At 40.0% G+C, this 17,581-nt stretch overlaps 2 protein-coding genes across 5 annotated transcripts; one reads left to right on the forward strand and one right to left on the reverse strand.

Annotated features, from left to right (window-relative positions):
- The first annotated feature begins 4,431 nt into the window (after positions 1 to 4,431).
- Positions 4,432 to 12,932, forward strand: stx5a (syntaxin 5A). 2 transcript variants are annotated; one of them, XM_086056718.1, is made up of 12 exons: positions 4,432 to 4,579; positions 5,020 to 5,176; positions 7,148 to 7,218; positions 7,711 to 7,766; positions 7,861 to 7,931; positions 8,011 to 8,127; positions 8,259 to 8,315; positions 8,404 to 8,485; positions 10,152 to 10,238; positions 10,379 to 10,482; positions 11,742 to 11,863; positions 11,951 to 12,932. In XM_086056718.1, the coding sequence occupies exons 2-12, from the start codon at positions 5,114 to 5,116 to the stop codon at positions 12,108 to 12,110; spliced, it is 990 nt and encodes a 329-aa protein (XP_085912844.1). In that variant the 5' UTR covers positions 4,432 to 4,579; positions 5,020 to 5,113; the 3' UTR covers positions 12,111 to 12,932. The 2 variants fall into 2 exon arrangements, with proteins under 2 accessions (XP_085912844.1, XP_085912853.1); XM_086056727.1 differs by lacking the exon at positions 10,152 to 10,238.
- LOC147151379 (protein RD3) lies at positions 10,705 to 16,585 on the reverse strand. 3 transcript variants are annotated; one of them, XM_086056753.1, is made up of 4 exons: positions 16,422 to 16,585; positions 15,141 to 15,460; positions 14,031 to 14,441; positions 10,705 to 12,106 (listed from the first exon to the last, which is right to left on the reverse strand). In XM_086056753.1, exons 2-3 carry the CDS (start codon positions 15,458 to 15,460, stop codon positions 14,051 to 14,053), a joined length of 711 nt encoding a protein of 236 aa, XP_085912879.1. In that variant the 5' UTR covers positions 16,422 to 16,585; the 3' UTR covers positions 10,705 to 12,106; positions 14,031 to 14,050. The 3 variants fall into 3 exon arrangements, 2 of the variants coding, with proteins under 2 accessions (XP_085912879.1, XP_085912866.1); XR_015090247.1 differs by having other exon boundaries at positions 10,706 to 12,106; positions 13,978 to 14,441; XM_086056740.1 differs by lacking the exon at positions 10,705 to 12,106 and having other exon boundaries at positions 13,864 to 14,441.
- Positions 16,586 to 17,581: the final 996 nt, after the last annotated feature.

Genomic DNA, 17,581 nt, shown 5'->3' on the forward strand with positions numbered 1-17,581 from the left:
ACACAATATTGTTCCCTCTCCTCCCCTTATCGGTTCTGCTGAGTCAGAAGCTGCTCGAGGACAAACTGAACACTGTCAATGTGGGCAAGCAAAATAGTCCAACTTCATTTGGTTTTGCCTACACTGCAAACAATTGAGTATTATTTTATGATACTTTTGTACTTTATTAATTTTCTATTCCTGATCATGAAGTATTCTGTCAGTTGTGTGGAATTGGTTAAATGTGTCTTGAAGCATCCATCCATCCATTTTCTCCGGCGCTTCTCATCATTAGTGTAGCAGGTGAGCCAGCTGCAGTCGATTCCAGCTGACCCTGGACTGATCGCCGGTCAACCGCAGAGCACATATAGACAAACAACCACTCAGTCTCACATTCACACCATCACTGCATGGGAACTGAAGTTAGGCAAGTGAATCACCGCACCATTAGTGACTCTACACACAGACACCCCCCCAAAGGGAGATTTAATCCCAGATCTCCTGACTGTGAGGCAGTCATGCTGACCAATAGTGCGACAAGAACAATTTATCACATTACAATAAAATTGACAAAAGAAAAGCAATTTTGCAGTTACCTTCTTCCACATTTCTCAGCTGATTCAAACTATTCCAACTTTTCAATGTTCAGTTCATTCATGATATCTACGGAACTGTTTATCGCAATACCCAAAGTTCAAAATTACGAGATGTTTTACATTGTGACCTCCTCCTTCCATATTTCTCAGCCAATACAAACCATTCCAACTCATAACTCATTCAGGACAAACACAGTACTATGTATCACATTCCTGAAATTCCTCCAATGAAATTCCAAAATCAAGCTCCATTTGACATATTTACATCCTTATTCCACAACTAATCCCGCAGCATTTTCAGTTCAACGTCTTTAATATTCACGATACACATATTGCGTTATCGAGTTTACATATATGTTTATTATTGTGCTTGTCGCCACAACGTATTACTTTTGCTACATTTTCTACAAAATACAGCCCGCATATACAGTGCAAACTACAACCGATGAGCATGTATGATGTGCTTGTTATTATTATTAATGATGAAGTAGACGAGTGACGTCGGGGAGAGGAGAGGAGTGCTGCTGCCAACCTATCTGTCTGTCTGCATGGAAGGGCATCATTCCAGTACTGTACTATATATAGCTGCTGGATGAGGGAGATGGAGAGTGAAAGGGACAGAGTGAGTCATGCGTCATCGTAGAGAAAAAAGACGGCTCCACACCCAGCCTTGTACTGTTCTAAAACCAATGAAATTATATAATTATCACACACAGTGAGGGAAATAAGTATTTGACCCCAAGCTGAATTTGGAAGGTCGCTCAGGAATTGTCAGTTTGGTTGTTTACTGCAGTGGTTCCCAACCTTAACCAAGCAAGTTTATACAGTTGATATAAAAACTCTACACACCCTTTTTCAAATGCCAGGTTTTTGTAATAACCTGTGCCAATCAATTGAATTTTTAAAAACCTTTCTTCTGCAGAAGAAGTACACATCAAAAACGGAATGATTGTGATTGCATAAGTGTGCACGCCTTTTTAAAACTGGGATGTGACTGTGTTTAGAATTAACTAGTCCGAATCAAAGTCATGTTAAATGGGAGTCGGCACACACCTGCCGCCATTTCAAGTGGCATTTAAAGTTTATTTCACTAACCCCAGACATTTTTCCGCTTTTTTAGTAAGCTTTTCCTGACATTGTTTGCTTTCTGGCAGACGCCTGAAGGTTTAGTGCAAGGAACAGTGATTGCTCTTTTGAACGGTTCATAATTCCCTCCAACAAGTTTCAACTAAAGAAAAAGGCCCCAAAGCTTTTTTTTTTTTTTGGGTGATGAGTAGTGTTCTGTTTGCACCAAACATACTTTAAGGGGAAAAGAAGCTCAACGTTAGTTTCTTCGGACCGTATCAAAATCTCCCAAACTTGTGTTGAAGGTTTTTTTTTCGGCCTTCCATATATATAGAGAAAACTGGTGGCGCAAAAGCAAGAGAATACCATTCGATTATTTTTTTTAATCTGTGAAAAGGGTGAAATTTCATTTCCCATCCTTGCTGCCCGACCGCGAGAACTCAAGGTCGGCGTCCTTCGATGGACTGTGACAGATGAGGCCTATGTTTGTGTTGGAGATAATGCTGTTAGTTTGTTCTGTCAATTACAAAAAAATGTCCTTTTGTGCTCACATTCGACGTTTCCTGTTTGCTCAACCAGTGCTACGTACACACGCGTAGCTTCTGCTCACTGTTATCATTACATCACAAACTTCATTTCTCTCTCTTTGTGGCTCTTTCACACACACACACACACACACACACACCCCCACACACACACACACGTATACACAGGAGCACTGATAGCATCAAACAACACACACTTGCAGGCCAGATAACAACGCTGGGTACCTGCTTCAACACAGCTGCTACTACAAACCAGGGGGAGGAAAATCATGGCTGGAGTGTATTAGCAAAATATGAGAGCAAGGTGGAAAAATACAGGCAGGAAAGCGGAGAGGGCCAAGAGATGCACCAACACCAAAGCGGATGAGCAACTGGGAGCCATGTATGCTGCAGAATACACAAATGAGACAAGCGGTCCCATGATGCTCAAGATATGACACTATAAGAAATGACCAGTTTCAAATGTTTGGATTGTGTGTAATGCTTATGGTAATGGTCAAAATATGAGTTAAAATGCATGAAAAACACAATGGATGAAGTATTTGATCCCCTACAACTCAGCTCGAATTTGAGCTCCCACAAACTGGTCAGTGGGCATGTGACGTACAGCCTTGCACAATCAACCAATTATGATTTCTTGTGATGTAACCTAGTCATGTGTACAGTACACATAGTGTTCAAAGAAACAATTTCTTACCTCCCACTCTCTTTCCCGCCTTGGGCAAGACGTAAAAGCAGTCAAAAAGTTGTCAGGAAGACCAGAAGGATTACAAAACCATCAGCAAAAGGTTTTGTGAGATGACAACTCTTCGTATCTTTCTTATATGGTCATGATAATGTTAAAGCGGAAGTCAACGCAAACATGTTTTTTTCAAGAATATGTTTTATGCAAGTCCACCAGTTGAAACAGGGCATTCTGATAAATATTGCCTTTGTGGAATAAGTGTTAATCCGGCTCAGATTCAGAGAACAGGTCAGCCGTGATTGGTCGTTTGCGAGCAGTTGTGATGTCATTTTCAGTCAACAGAAGACAAAATGGCCGCCCCCGGAGATGGCTAAAAACAAGTGCATTTTGCTACTTAACTTATATTCCACAAACGCTTAAAATTAATCAGAATGCTGTGTTTCAACTAATGGGCCTGCTGGGAACATATTCTTGAAAAAATTATGCTTGCGTTGACTTCCGCTTTTAGGGAGCCTCAAAGTACAAGGCAAAAACTTTTTAAGGATCAGGAGGCAATTGGGACCTCAGTCACCAAGAAAACTACCAGGACTGGATTCCTGCGGTGCCCACAAGGTCCTCCTGCCGAACACAGCACCTGTACAGGCGCGCCTTAAATTTGCCAGTGTACATTGAAATGTCTCAGAGAAGGCTTGGGAGAAAGTATTGTGCTGAAATGAAACCAAGGTTAAGCTATTTGCGATCAACTTAACCCGCCGTGTTTGAAGGCTGAAAAAATTAGTGCATGACCCAAAGAACACCGCAGTCAAGCATGGGGGTGGAAAGTGGGAACAATATGTCTTGGAACTTTTGCTGCAAAGGGTACAGGAAGGTATACAGGTGAAGGGGAGCGTGGCTGAGAGGCTCACAAGGGGGTCTAGGAGGTAAAACAGGTGAGGGCATATTTGTGGTCTGGGCGGGCATGCATGTTCAAGTCAAACAGACGATGCAGGTACCACTAGAAGACATCAGAGAGCCTACTGCTTGTTATCTTTCAATCTTTCATATATATATATATATATATATATATATATATATATATATATATATATATATATATATATATATAAAATGCTTATCATTAGGCTGCAAGTTCAAAATCATTCTGGTCATCATGATTCGTCAAAAAGTTCTGACGTTGACATCTTTGAGTAAAGCAAGCAATTAAGATTTTTGTTTTTTACATTACGAGAGACACAGGCCACCACAATTATTATTAGGATAATCTTTTGAGTTTCTCACACTTTCATGACTGTAAAGGTAATAATTTCATACTTAAAAAAAAGTGAAACATTTAAACTATTTTCTTGATTCATATATATATATATATATATATATATATATATATATATATATATATATATATATATATATATATATATATATGTTTCATATTTTCATCATTTGATCATTTGATCATTTGATCACCTGCGACCCATGCCCAGACCTTTTTCGTCAATATAGTTCCAACGACACAAAGGTAAATGTGAATGTGGCAGCCTCTAGTGGGGAAAAGCCATCACTACGTGAGATTTTGACGTCCTATGAAGTCAACGTGGCAGTGACGTCAAAGCCGGAAATGCCCCGGATCGGCACTTTAACCAAGGTTTCTCTACTTATTTTTCCCCTTTCTCAGTGACTTCGAGAGGAAAATGGTGTAGCTTTGACCACAAGTAAGTCACAGTTGGTTCATGTATATAATTCTACGCGTGTTATTCAATCCTAACGGGACATATTTGGTCGAACTGATGCGAGGTAAAGCTCCATAGACTATACGAAACGACCTGTTAGCATTCCGATGCTAATGTTAGCCTTAGCCAGCTAGGTTGCGATCAGCTGTGACGCCAATGACGGCCTTCTAGTCGAGAGACGCACACAGATTAATGATCACTTCGGACTAATTAAAGCATTATGTATTTAGCTGGTTCGTATATGTTTTATGTTTTTGGTCTTGACTAGCTCACCAAGCCAGCTGCGAGCTAAAGGCTAAAGCTAAGCATTTGTAATCAGCTTTTTAGAGTGTCCATGACGCATGGACACGTCTCATACTTGGGGCACAGTGTGTTTTTTGTTTTGTCTTGAGAATTTTTTCTTGGTCTGTTTTTGTCTGTAGGCCAGTCCAACGACGAGGACGTTGCTGCTCTCCGGGGGCTGTTAAGCCGCCTCCCTCCAAGCGGGCCGGTGGCGAGCGTTGTACCGGCGACAGGATGACGTGCCGCGACCGGACCATCGAGTTCCAGTCGGCCTGCAAATCTCTCCAAGGCAGACAGGTTGGATCACCAAACCCCTTTATAATGTACTGTATTGTGGAATGTACAGGTGCAGTGTGTGCTTTCGCTATGACTTCTAATTTTGGTTCCTTGTTGACTTCTCATGTCGCTATGTTAAACTGGAGTTGACGAAAGTTGACTGAAAAGGAGACAAATAATGACACGGCGATATTAAAACCAGGGATGTTTCGTACAACTGTTTTGGAAGACTCATACCGGAACGAGCACGCTCAACACTTGAGTAGTCACTGATACCAAGTATCACTACCACGAGTGACTAATAACAGAAATTAATGTCCAATTTCTATTATCTTTTTGCCCCCATTTGTCCATAAAACATATATTTAGGATAGAACACACAATAAAAATAATTTGCATACATTAACACAAATAATCCAGCGGTCAGGAAAAGTCCTAATCCAAATATGTGGTTGTACATCTTAATGGTCATCTGTCAGACATGTCTGTCTTTATTTTGTTGATTGGGAAACAGGAAACATCAACAAAAAATCCTTTAACGTTTTCTTTTTTTTTTTTATAAGAACTGTCAATAGCCCATCTGTGGAGTTTGCCATTGTGTGTTAGCATTAAGTGTGGTTGGTTTGCTTTGGTTAAATAGACAAACTGTTTGTTTTATGTTGAGTTTGACGGTAAACTTCACCTGCAAGTGTCAATACAGTAAGCTTAAAACTATCAGTTGGCATCTTTTTTGACGATTTTTTTTCAGTTGCTTGTTTACTGCCAGTATCTACACCCATAATACAAAGTTTTTGCTCGCAGCTCAAGACAAAATCATCTGAGTGATTGTTTGAATCTTGAAAAACTCTCAAATATTCAAATATCCCATAAAAGTTGTAATACTACTAGGAGAAAAGTAGTATATTTTTGAGGCGGGGTCCCTTATTTTCAAGATTAAATTCATGTTTTGAGAATAAAGTCTTAGATTTCAGACAGAAGAGTCTTATTTAATTTCCATTCCTTTTTACAAAAAGAGGACATTATTTCAAATTGACAGAGCAGAAAATACACACATTATTGATTATTATTCAATTACTGGATTTGTTCATATTATCATAACATGTCATAAAATTAGCAAAAATGTTGTTGTTTTTTTCCCCGTAGTAAAAAAATGTTTTATTTTGGCTCAAATATGACTGATTCATCGATAAATCAGTCTGCTTTCATGAAGAACTACAGAAATGGGAGAATATTTACTGTTGAGAGGCTTAAATTCTGAGGATTTTAACTTTTTTTTTTTAATTAGAAAGGGTAATCGATAATGAAAATCATTATCAATTAATTTGAAAGTCGATAATTCTAGATTATTCTTTGCACCTCTACTTTTAAGAAACCTTTTTCATATTAAGGTTTTATCCATCCATCCATTATCGATACCGCTTATCCTCACAAGGGTCGCGAGGCGTGCTGGAGCCTATCCCAGCTGTCTTCGGGCAGTAGGCGGGGGACACCCTGAATTGGTTATTAAGGTTTTATATTTTCGATAATACATTTTTAATTTTCAGGAGAATGAAATAGTTTACTTCTGAGGAAAAGTGTTTAGATTATAATATTACTAGGATAGCCCTAGAGTTTCCAGGACAGTTGTAAAAATAAAATGATCTAATATTACAAGAATAAAATCATACATTGTTTAAAAAAGTTGTAATTTTCCTTGAAAAAAAAGTTGTCTTTTCGTTTTTAGAAACGGTGGTTGATGTTCGAGATTACAGTCGTAGTATGATCATATTTTTGGGGGGTGGGGTGGGGGGATATTCTTCTAAAATTACCACTATGATTTTGTAGCGTGTTTTTCCCCCCTTTGGTTATGGCACCTATACTCCTTTGTAGACATTATCAGATGTCTTTAAAATGTGTACATATGCTGCCTTTCCACTCCTAGCTAATTGTTTAAGTCCATCTGTGTTGAACATATGTTCGCCTCACGGTTGTCTCGCTTTGTGTTCCTGATAGAATGGAGTGCAGCCCAGTAAACCAGCTCTCAATGCTCTCAGGCAGCGCAGTGACTTTACAGTTATGGCCAAGTAAGTTGAGCACTTTTGGCTGGTTCAAATGCTTCCTCCCTGTTTTTTGTGGGGCTAGTTGCTGAGATCATGTGGTGGAGTGTTTGAACCACACTGGAAAGAAAACAGAAAAACACATTGGCACAAAAACATCATCGTCAGTAAGAAGACTTTTTTTTTTTTTTTTTTTTTTTTTAAATAGAAGCGTTCTTCTGTTAATCATCCAACCAGAAGTTTTTTGTTTTTTTAATAAACAAATATTTAATGACATTCCCAGATTAATATGTGAACTTTCCTCACAGAGCTGGTCTGTTGAGTTGAGGTTTACGAAATGACTGAAATGCTATTGCAACACAACTTGTAATTTTATGTGAAAAAGTTGTGTATTTTTTTTTTTAATGGTTTTACGATTACCAGAATGAGGTTGAAAGTAAAGAAAGTAGAAAGTATATGTTACAGAAAAAGAGTTGTATTTTTTTCAATTTATTTTGAAGTCTTTATTTTCCCTTGCAGGAGAATTGGAAAAGACCTGAGCAATACATTTGCCAAGCTGGAAAAGCTCACTATTTGTAAGATACCTTCATTGCATTCTTGCCTCGTTATGAGTTACTAATTCTCAAAGTGTATTTGCCGATATTTCATATTGTTTTTTTGGGTCTGCAGTGGCCAAAAGAAAATCGCTATTTGATGACAAGGCGGTGGAGATTGAGGAGCTAACGTATATCATTAAACAAGTGAGTGAACTTCTACGCTTGTGACATTTTTATTTTTTTAAAAAGACTACATTTAACTAAATTTGTTTGCATTTTGTAGGACATTAACAGCCTAAACAAACAGATAGCACAGCTGCAAGACTTAATCAGGTCACGCGGAGCGCCGGGGGGAAAACACATCCAAACCCACTCCAACACCATTGTGGTGTCCTTACAGGTAACAACACACTTGTACATACACGCGAATAGACACACACACACACACGTATTACACTAATACATACTATGAATCATGTTCATTTAGTACAGCTGAGTTTTCTTTAACCTGTTTTTTGTTTTCGTTACCAGTCCAAACTGGCCTCAATGTCCAATGACTTCAAGTCAGTCCTGGAAGTCAGAACCGAGGTGAGTGTTGAGGTTTGTGCTCCAATAGCACACGGCATGTGAGGCAATGCGAGGCGTGTTTATGGCATTCCTCGTGCTTTGCTTGCAGAACCTGAAGCAGCAGCGCAGCAGGAGAGAACAGTTCTCACAGCCTCCTGCTGCATCCTCTCCACTCATGGCCAATAATTTCAGTAAGTTTGCGCCTGTTTATTTATTTATTTTTCCCCTCTCCTCCCTGCCTCCCACACTAGTACTCACTCACTCACTCTGTTTGTGTGTGTGTGAGACTTCTCACCAAGAAAAAATTGTGGCACAATGGGTATAAAGGAAAGTATGCTCTTGGTCACTTGATGTCAGGGGTGGCCAAACTTGAGTGCTCAAGGGCAACATTTGATTTTTAAAATGTTTCGGATGGATCATTGATCAATGAATAGGTAAAGGAAAATAGTTTTGTTTATTTTTAACTAATTATGTATAATTTTTTCTAAGACCACTAATTTACTCTTACTTCGTAATGTCAATTCATTTGAAGCAAAAAAAAGGGTTAGAATGTCACAAGTCGCCGATTGTCAAGCAATCATGGAACCGCCGTCGTCAAGGTAACCTCAGCTGCATCGTGAGATAAGATTGTCATCATACTTCATTGACAAGTATAACGTCTCACCTAGTTAACAAAAAAAAACCTTGAAGACGCCTTTATGTAGTGTCCACAAGGGGGCGCAAATACCCCATGTAAAACCCATGATTTCCATGTACGGATGCTAATAGGCATTTTTTTCTTTGGCCCATTGCACCATCAACAGCCCACATACCAGAAACCGCTTCTGACTGTCTATATCGTGACCCAATTGTGCCACTTGAGTGCAAAAAAAAAAACGGTTGGTTGTTTTTCTTGTTTATTGTGCAAAAAGATCTGCTGCTGTCACATGCGTTCCACGAAACAAGCTCATTTTAAACAATAAATCATGCCTGCTCTTGATGAAAAAGTGTTAAATCTTTATTATTAGTGTTTAGGGCATTTTTTGCTGCCTGAGAAAACTTTATTTGATCCTGCCAGCGGAAGGCTTGAGGTCTTCATTTCTCAAGCAATATGCTTTTTGTGAATAGCCTCCATTAGAAGAATGTGTGAAAAGAAGCATGTGTTCTGTAGTTTAATTCATTTTAAAAGCAAATGATTCGATTTTGTCAGCACCCAACCAACAGTGCTTAAAATAATTTTGGACCAAAGCAACCAGTATCTTTTAAGGAGCTCATATCAGTTTACTATTTGTAGTGGAATTCACCTTTTCCTACCCAAATATTTAATAACCGTTTTTCTACACGCACTAAAACATTTTTTTTCATATGCAGGAATGCAAGTAAATAGTGATTAGTAGCCATTGTAATCAAGAAACAGTCATGTGCTTGACTGTTTTTTTTCTCCTTTTTTTTTTGTGGAATTTGAAAACTAATAATTTAGTGTAAAAATATAATATAACAAAATATTTGTGGTAATTACGGATGCTTATAAACCTTGCATGGACTATTGGTCCAATAGAGTCATCAACCACTGGATCTGATGCAGCAGTCTGGGCCTTTATTTTAATGCACACTTTTTTTTTTTTCAATAGGCTCTCATAAAGGGACAGATACGAGTTATTTCTGAGACTCACTAAGTGACAAGATTAAAAAAATAGATAAATAAAAATATCTTTAGTGCTCATCTTGTATTAGAAATGCTGCAAATTCCTTGAAATGCCATAAGGACTTGCAACACACTTGAGTTTTAGTGCCAGTGTGCTTTTGGAAAAAGCCAGCTATGAATGACTCTCCCTGTATTTGGTCCTCTAGTAATGCAAAAATGAAAACGTATTTTAGGGAGCCGCAAAAAAGGGGCCCAGGAGCCGCATGCAGCTCGCGAGCCGCGCAATGACTACCAGGGCTTTACAACCTCAAATGTAAAAGGTATTTCCCTGGACCGCTTGCCTTTCTCAGCGTGTTTATCATAACAAGCCCGCCCCTTCATGCTGCTTTGCTTGCCTGCATCTGTGTGCGCATGTGAGTGCTTTGAACCCTTGTCCTGTCTTTTTTTTTTTCCCCAACAGAGAGTTCGGTCCTGATGCAGGATGAGTCGCGGAGTCTGGGCGACGTGGCCATCGACATGGACTCTCAAGCCAACCCCCTCCAGCTCCAGCTCATTGATGAGCAGGTTGGTTTATCTCACACCGAAAGGGGTTTGTAGGTGCTTATAGATGGCACGCAAGATGCCGGCAAAGCTTTTAGAACGGAGAGGATCATAAAGCATCGGCGCAGTGCTTTTAGCATATACACTATGAACCCATGAGACTGAGTCGTCAGTAGTTGAATAATTGGACACGAATGAAGAAGCTTCATGTATATATATTTCTTTTTTTTTTCTTTTTTTTTTTTTTCACACTAGCACAAACTGGTGTGACATCACAGATAGGACAACAATTTTGCGCACTAGCGGTTGCACACGATGATAAATGTTGTGGGAAACTTGATTTTGACTATTACTGTGCGAGAGATCCCTTCAAGGACTGCCAACAAATCAGGACATCTCAAAATAGGTGAAAAAACATGAGTGGAATTAAACGTGACCATGACACCAAGATTCAGCCTGATGGTGGCAAAATAACAAAACACAAAGGGCGAATAGCCAAGATTGTCATTGGCTAACAGATGAGTTTCAGTATTTGCAGTTTCACCTATTCATGTTTCTTTCATTCTTTTTATTTATTTATTTGGGAGGGTAAACCTACAGTATATCTATAATGCAGTGAGATGGTGCCAATAGTGCTCTTTCTAAGAATTTGTCTGAAGGAAGGCTGTTGAAGTGATTTATCTCCACTGAGAGGAAAGCTTTGTATGTTAAGGGAGAAGGTAGTTTTAGCCTGGGTTGTTTGCGGAGGTTAGGAGAGTCTCGTAATGGTGTAACGTGTGTTGCAAATGCTATTTAAAGAGGATGTCAAGTCAAAATGTTCATTACAATAATGTGTTCTATGCCCCCCCACTAGTCTAAACACGACTTTCTGATTAATATTGCCTTTGTGGAATATGAAATTCGCAGAAAAAGTCCCATCTTTTTTATCCATCTCATGGGCCGGGCACTTTGCCACTTGCTTCCAACTGAAATTGACATCACAGTGCCTTTGAGATCAGGTAACGACCGTCGCAGCGCACCTGTTTTCTGGGTTTGGTCATGTGACGTTCACAAACTGAGCCCCTGGACACTGCGAAGGCATTTTCAGCCAACGGCAAGTGGCAAAATGGCCGCCTCCTGAGATGGACAAAAACAGGTGCATTTTGTAAAATAATCTGAGACACTGATGTAGAGCCGAATTATTTTTGTCAGGAAAAAGCTGAAGACGCTCTGTGCCATTAATGTCAACCGGGAGATCTTGTGAGTCGCGTTTGTTGACGAAAAGGCTGCGTGTGTTTGCTTAGGACTCGTACATTCAGAGCCGCGCAGACACCATGCAGAACATCGAGAGCACCATCGTGGAACTTGGCTCCATATTCCAGCAGCTGGCACACATGGTCAAAGAGCAGGAGGAGACCATTCAGAGGTTTGTCCAACACACGCACACAGTTTCTATGTGGCTTTAGATGAGAGAGAGAGAGAGACACACATATTTTTGTTGCCCGTTTCTCAGGATCGACTCAAATGTGGAGGACACGCAGCTCAACGTGGAGGCGGCACACTCGGAGATCCTCAAGTACTTCCAGTCGGTGTCGTCCAACCGCTGGCTGATGATCAAGATCTTCCTCGTCCTGGTCGTCTTCTTCATCATCTTTGTCGTCTTCTTCGCCTGAGGAAGAAAGGAGAGGCAACGCAACGCGTTTAAAAGGGACAGACACTTTGTGAAGGACGGACATTCAAATGGAAGCTTGGGAATCCCCCGGAAGGAATGCAGACTTTTAATTGTACGGAGGACTAGAGAACTTTTTCCACGTGAGAGAACAGACGACGTTATCTGAAAGGCCCATTTTTGTAGCGAGTGAATTGAAAGCCGTTCTGAATTGTACTTTCATTCATGATTCATAGTTTATGGCTATAATTTAATGGTTTGATTCTGCAAACTGTCTTATTTTTTCCCCATATGTGATATAGTTCAAAGCCAAACTGCAAGCATGCTTCTAGGATTGTTTTTTTTTTTTTTTTCTCCCCCCCTTCACCGAATTCCAGCCACAACCATGTAGTATTGAATTGATTTTTTTTTTTTTTTTGATTTGCCAAATGGGAGCGAGCACATCTACGACCCTTGGAGAACTTTGCGAACCGAAGCCCGAGCTGGTCCAAAGTGCTCAAGACAGGCGACGTAACAAGTGGAGCATTTAAAATGAAATCGTTCCTTCTAAATGGTTTCCTGTTGGACACTTATGAAGGGTTTTGTTTTTGACCCGGAAGTGACTGTGGACGTCCTTTTGCACATGCACACACCCTCCCCAAATCCTCACAATGTACAGGATGTTATTTAAATGACCAATTTTTAAGAAACCAAATATTCTTCCATTTTTTTTTCCCCTGTATCTTTTCTTTTTAGTTGACTGCCTTGCCTTCCGTGCAAATTGCAAATAGTGACGGTGTATTGATGAGAAAGTGCATATTAATAAAACAATAATGAGGTGCTGGCATTCATGGGATTTTCTTTTGGCGTAAGAGGATTTGTCAGCTTTGTTATAAGACAGGCAAGTCCTGTCTAATTATCACACTCGACTGTGTCATTTCATCCATCCATCCATTATCTGTACCGCTTCTCCTCACAAGGGTCGCGGGGCGTGCTGGAGCCTATCCCAGCTGTCTTTGGGCAGTAGGCGGGGGACACCCTGAACTGGTTGCCAGCCAATCGCAGGGCACACAGAGACAAACATCCGCACTCACAATCACACCTAGGGGCAATTTAGAGTATCCAATCAACTTTGTGTCATTTCATTGGTAATAAAATTTAGCAGCCAAATTTTCTGAAACAGTTTTATTTAATTAGTAACAAAAAAGCTGACTTGTTCACACGTGATGAAACTGAATTCCAGCCGAACTTACTGATACGACACGTCATTCAGCTTTCTATAAAAAAAATGCATGCCCCCCAACATTAGGTACATCTGATACAAAAATGTTTAGTTTTGATATTAATGCAATTCTTGTATGTGGTAGTGGTGTCCTCCTGAAGTGCTTTTTATCACCCAATGTATGAATATTTTTATCAATTAAAATTGTTAGATATTAAATATATATTATAATACTTAATTGTTTTACATTTGTTTTAAATTGAATATATACAGCATATGTTCTGCCATAAATGGCTCAGAATAGTATAGTATATACTATATACATCTATATATATATATATATATATATATATATATATGATGATAAATAAGTAGACTAAAATCCTTGCTGAACCTAACAATTCATAAATATCGCTATACTGTATTTTACACTATTGCATATTATATTATCACTATTATGCTAGCGAAAAAACATGGGCAGATTGGGAATCAGCGCAAAACAATCTAGAAAATTGTACTTGCATCTCCGATTAAAAAAAAAAAAAAAATCGAGAAATTTGTTGACCAGTGTATTTATTCATAAATATAAAACCTGCCATATCTATTTCTTCACAAATGTCTAGAGTCCAACAACAAACACTTATGTGTTTTCAATACTCCCTGACCCTACCCATCCTAGCGTATTTTTGATCCTTTCGTCTCCGTCCCATTGCACCCCTCCACCTTCATCATCTTCGTCCTCCTCATGCTTGCGCACTTTGTTCCAAAGGGGCGATATCCGGCATGCTCCTGCTCCTCCCCTTCCTGACGCGAGCCCTGATGGCCTCTTCCTCCCGTTCTTCTCCGTCATCTTCCTCCTCCTGCTCCTCGTCCGACCAATCCACCTGCTGCTGCAGGTCGCCCCTGGAGCCGCTCGGGCCACTGCCCCTGGAGAAGTAGCCCGTTCGGAACTTGTTGCGGAATGTGACGAAGGAGAGGCTCTTGCTGCGCTGCTGCTTCATCAGCATGTCGTGTTGCACTCCTCCTTCTCCTCCTCCTCCTGTGATCTCGTTCAGGCAGTCACGCAGCGCCGAGCGAAACAGGCGCGGAACTTCGTAGACCTCCGGCTCCATCTGGGACACCAGCCTCCTGAACCTGAAGTGGCAATGAAGAGTCTTCAAGTTATCCAAGCAAGAAGGTGGATGAGTTCAACAATGAAACAGCTGTACCAAGCAAATTAGCCTTTTCGTCTGCTATTTTAGTGCTAACACTAATTAGCATCGACGTTGCAGTGCTTTTACCCTTCAAGCAACAACGGATTGAACATAAACGGTAAAATATAGAACGACAATATAACACAGTCATACATTCTTTATCCTCTGCGTAGAAAGGCTAAAACTAGTGCTGTACTGATAACCTGAGAGAGGAGCTGAAACATCTCAATTAGGGCCTGACCGATATGATTTGTCAGGCTGATGCCGATTCCGATACAGTATTTGGCAGGATACATTTTCAATAACTGATTTATCAGTCAATTAATTAAAAAAGACAAAACATTAAAATATCCAAAAACCTGATATGCTAGAAAAAAATTATCAAAACATTTTTTTAATCAACATCAAAAATGCACACATCTCTGATTTTTAATTTGCTGTTGACTGGTGTAATTGACAGATTAATCAGTCCGAAAAGAATCGTAAATTGCAACTATAGTGTAAACGATGTATTCCAAACATTTTTGGGGTGGCGTAAATGACTCACGTTTTTTATTTATTTATTTTTTTGTTCTGCTCACAACAGGGCTCTGTCCTGATCACCAGCAACAAACAAACACCGTTCCCTTCTATCGCTCACCGAACAATGACAGGGCCGCACTGGGCGGGCGGCACCTTGGCGCAGAGGTCCTGCAACTCCAGCAGGTCGTTGGGCGTCAGCTGGTAAGGTTGCAGGTTGGGTGCACTGGCTAGCCAGCTGTAGTCCGCCGCCGTGGACGAACTGCAACTGCTGCTACGGCGGCGGCGCCTTCCCTCGGCCGCTCGCTCGAGGCGGATGCGCTCGGTGCGCTTCACCATGGCGCCCAGCTCCAGCATCAGCGTGTTGGTGACCAGCTCTTCGGTGGTGCGCTGGCCTGGCACTTTGGGCTCCAGGGAGAAGACGGCTGACCATGGAAACATCTGAGAAAGATGTTTCAGAAGAGGAATTTTCAGTTTGACATGCATCTGGCGTATTGTCATCCATAAGACATTTTGCTGCCCATGGAATTTTTTTTTCAACGACAGGGGGAGGGGGCATGTGTGGATACCCCCACTCAGCCTGCCCCTTTGCATGTACAGTATACAGTAAATTAGTGCTGTCGAACGATTACATTTTTTAAACTAATTCATCGCAAAATTTTCCATCATTAATCGAGACTAATCGTATTTTTCAACTACTATTTTTTTACAAAGCTTGGAACCAATATTTACTTAAGTAAAATCTTGGAATTAATATAGAAAAAAGTATAATTTGATTCAAGGACTGTTTGATAGCTTTCTTTGATCCTTGAACACGATTCTTTTCCAGGTTTTTCATCCAGCGTGAGACTGACGATTTTCTGCTGTTTTCTGGTGTCTATTGTATATAGTATATTGTGTTTTAATTTATTGCTTTCCCTTGATGTATTATTGCTGTTTTGTTGTTTTAATGTAAAGTGCTTTGTTACAGTTGTAGCTGTTATAAAATGCGCTATAAAATAAGATTGTGTTGTATATTATAAAATACAACAGTTGAACGATACATCAAAGACGTACATCTAATATGATATTTGAATTGAAGTGTGCAAATGCAAATTATTTAGGATTTCTCCAATGAGCCGCTGAGCAACTTTTTAAAGTAAAACTACTTAAAAGTCCATCTTTGCGACGAAGTATATAAGGCTGAGTTAACTGAGTAAAATTGTTTTGGTGCGTTATAAAATTTAAATTAATCTCCAATGCTTTAACTTTGATGTTAATTGTCGATTAGAATTCGATTAATTGTTCATCCCTAAAAAAATGGCCGGATTTTACGAGTTCTCAATCATTACATAGTAGAGTGGAAAATAAAATAATTTATTGGTCTCCTGGAAAATAAAATAATTCATTGGTCTCCTCTTACCTTGCATTCACCAACCTGCCAATCACAGCACAGTGTTCCTAACAGAACTCCACTCGCTAGTAGCACGATGGCCTGCGGGCCTCCATGAAGCTCCTCGACCTGAATGCCTCGCTCCCGCTGTCAGTGTGCGAGTTTGGGGATTGACAATGGACAGAAGGGTAATCCTGTCAGGAGAAAGAGTGGAGGATGAGATGACCTTAGGCGTGCGCACACAGTTGATGTGTTGGATGAGTGAGAAAACACTTTTGGAGGAGTTCTCTCTCCAGTTATTTGTTCGACTGAAAAGAAATCTGCATTCTTCCACAGTACAAAAACATAAAGGAACAGAGATTCCCAAGCAGTTTTCACAAAAGGTGGTTCCTCCCTTGGTGGACCCAAACTTTCTGTAATACATTGTTTACTGTCATTATATTGAATCAGAAATTGAATGGTAAAGAACACAGCAGACATTCATTACAAATTACCTATAGGGCCCAACCCGCAGATGGAAAACCTTATTATTCGTCTACATATTATTCCTCATACACATCTATAATTGGTAGACTGTTATGACTGAGTATTACATAACCCCCCCGCCCCCCGCTCCCCGGCACACACACATACACATTTACACCACCACACACGCACGCACACACACACACACACACTAGTATTGGGCTCCACAACGTGGTGTAGCTTCAGGGTCGTCCCTTGGCATTCTACACCACTCAGCACTGAGTCACCAAATCCCAGATTACACTGCGATCCACAGGCTATCTGGAATACTATAGAAGGTCTGTCTTGCTGATTATAATCTTATTAAAGGAGTCCACGGTGGCTGCTGCTCATTTTGTTGTTGTGGGAGCGTATTCTGCTGTATAGTTGCATGAAAATATGACATAAAATCTTACTGTTTTGTATTATGTTTTCTCGTGTTTGAATAAGGTAGAAAACGAATGGTGTGGTGGTATGATGAGAGGAGACAATTTAGAGTAAGTTTCGAAGCTCAACCTCGAAACTGTAAGGCAGACATGCATAAATGACAGTCATGTTTTTCATTGTGTATTGTTCTATTTTAATACAAACGCTGCATGTAATGAGTACTTATCGGTGCAATAAAGTAAATCAGGTACATCAATGTATACTGTAGATTTCACCATACTACTGTGCCCTTATTTAAC

This window comes from Filicampus tigris, chromosome 2 (assembly GCF_054856515.1).
Source record: "Filicampus tigris isolate MCC_2025a chromosome 2, RoL_Ftig_1.0, whole genome shotgun sequence".
Taxonomy (NCBI): Eukaryota; Metazoa; Chordata; class Actinopteri; order Syngnathiformes; family Syngnathidae; genus Filicampus; species Filicampus tigris.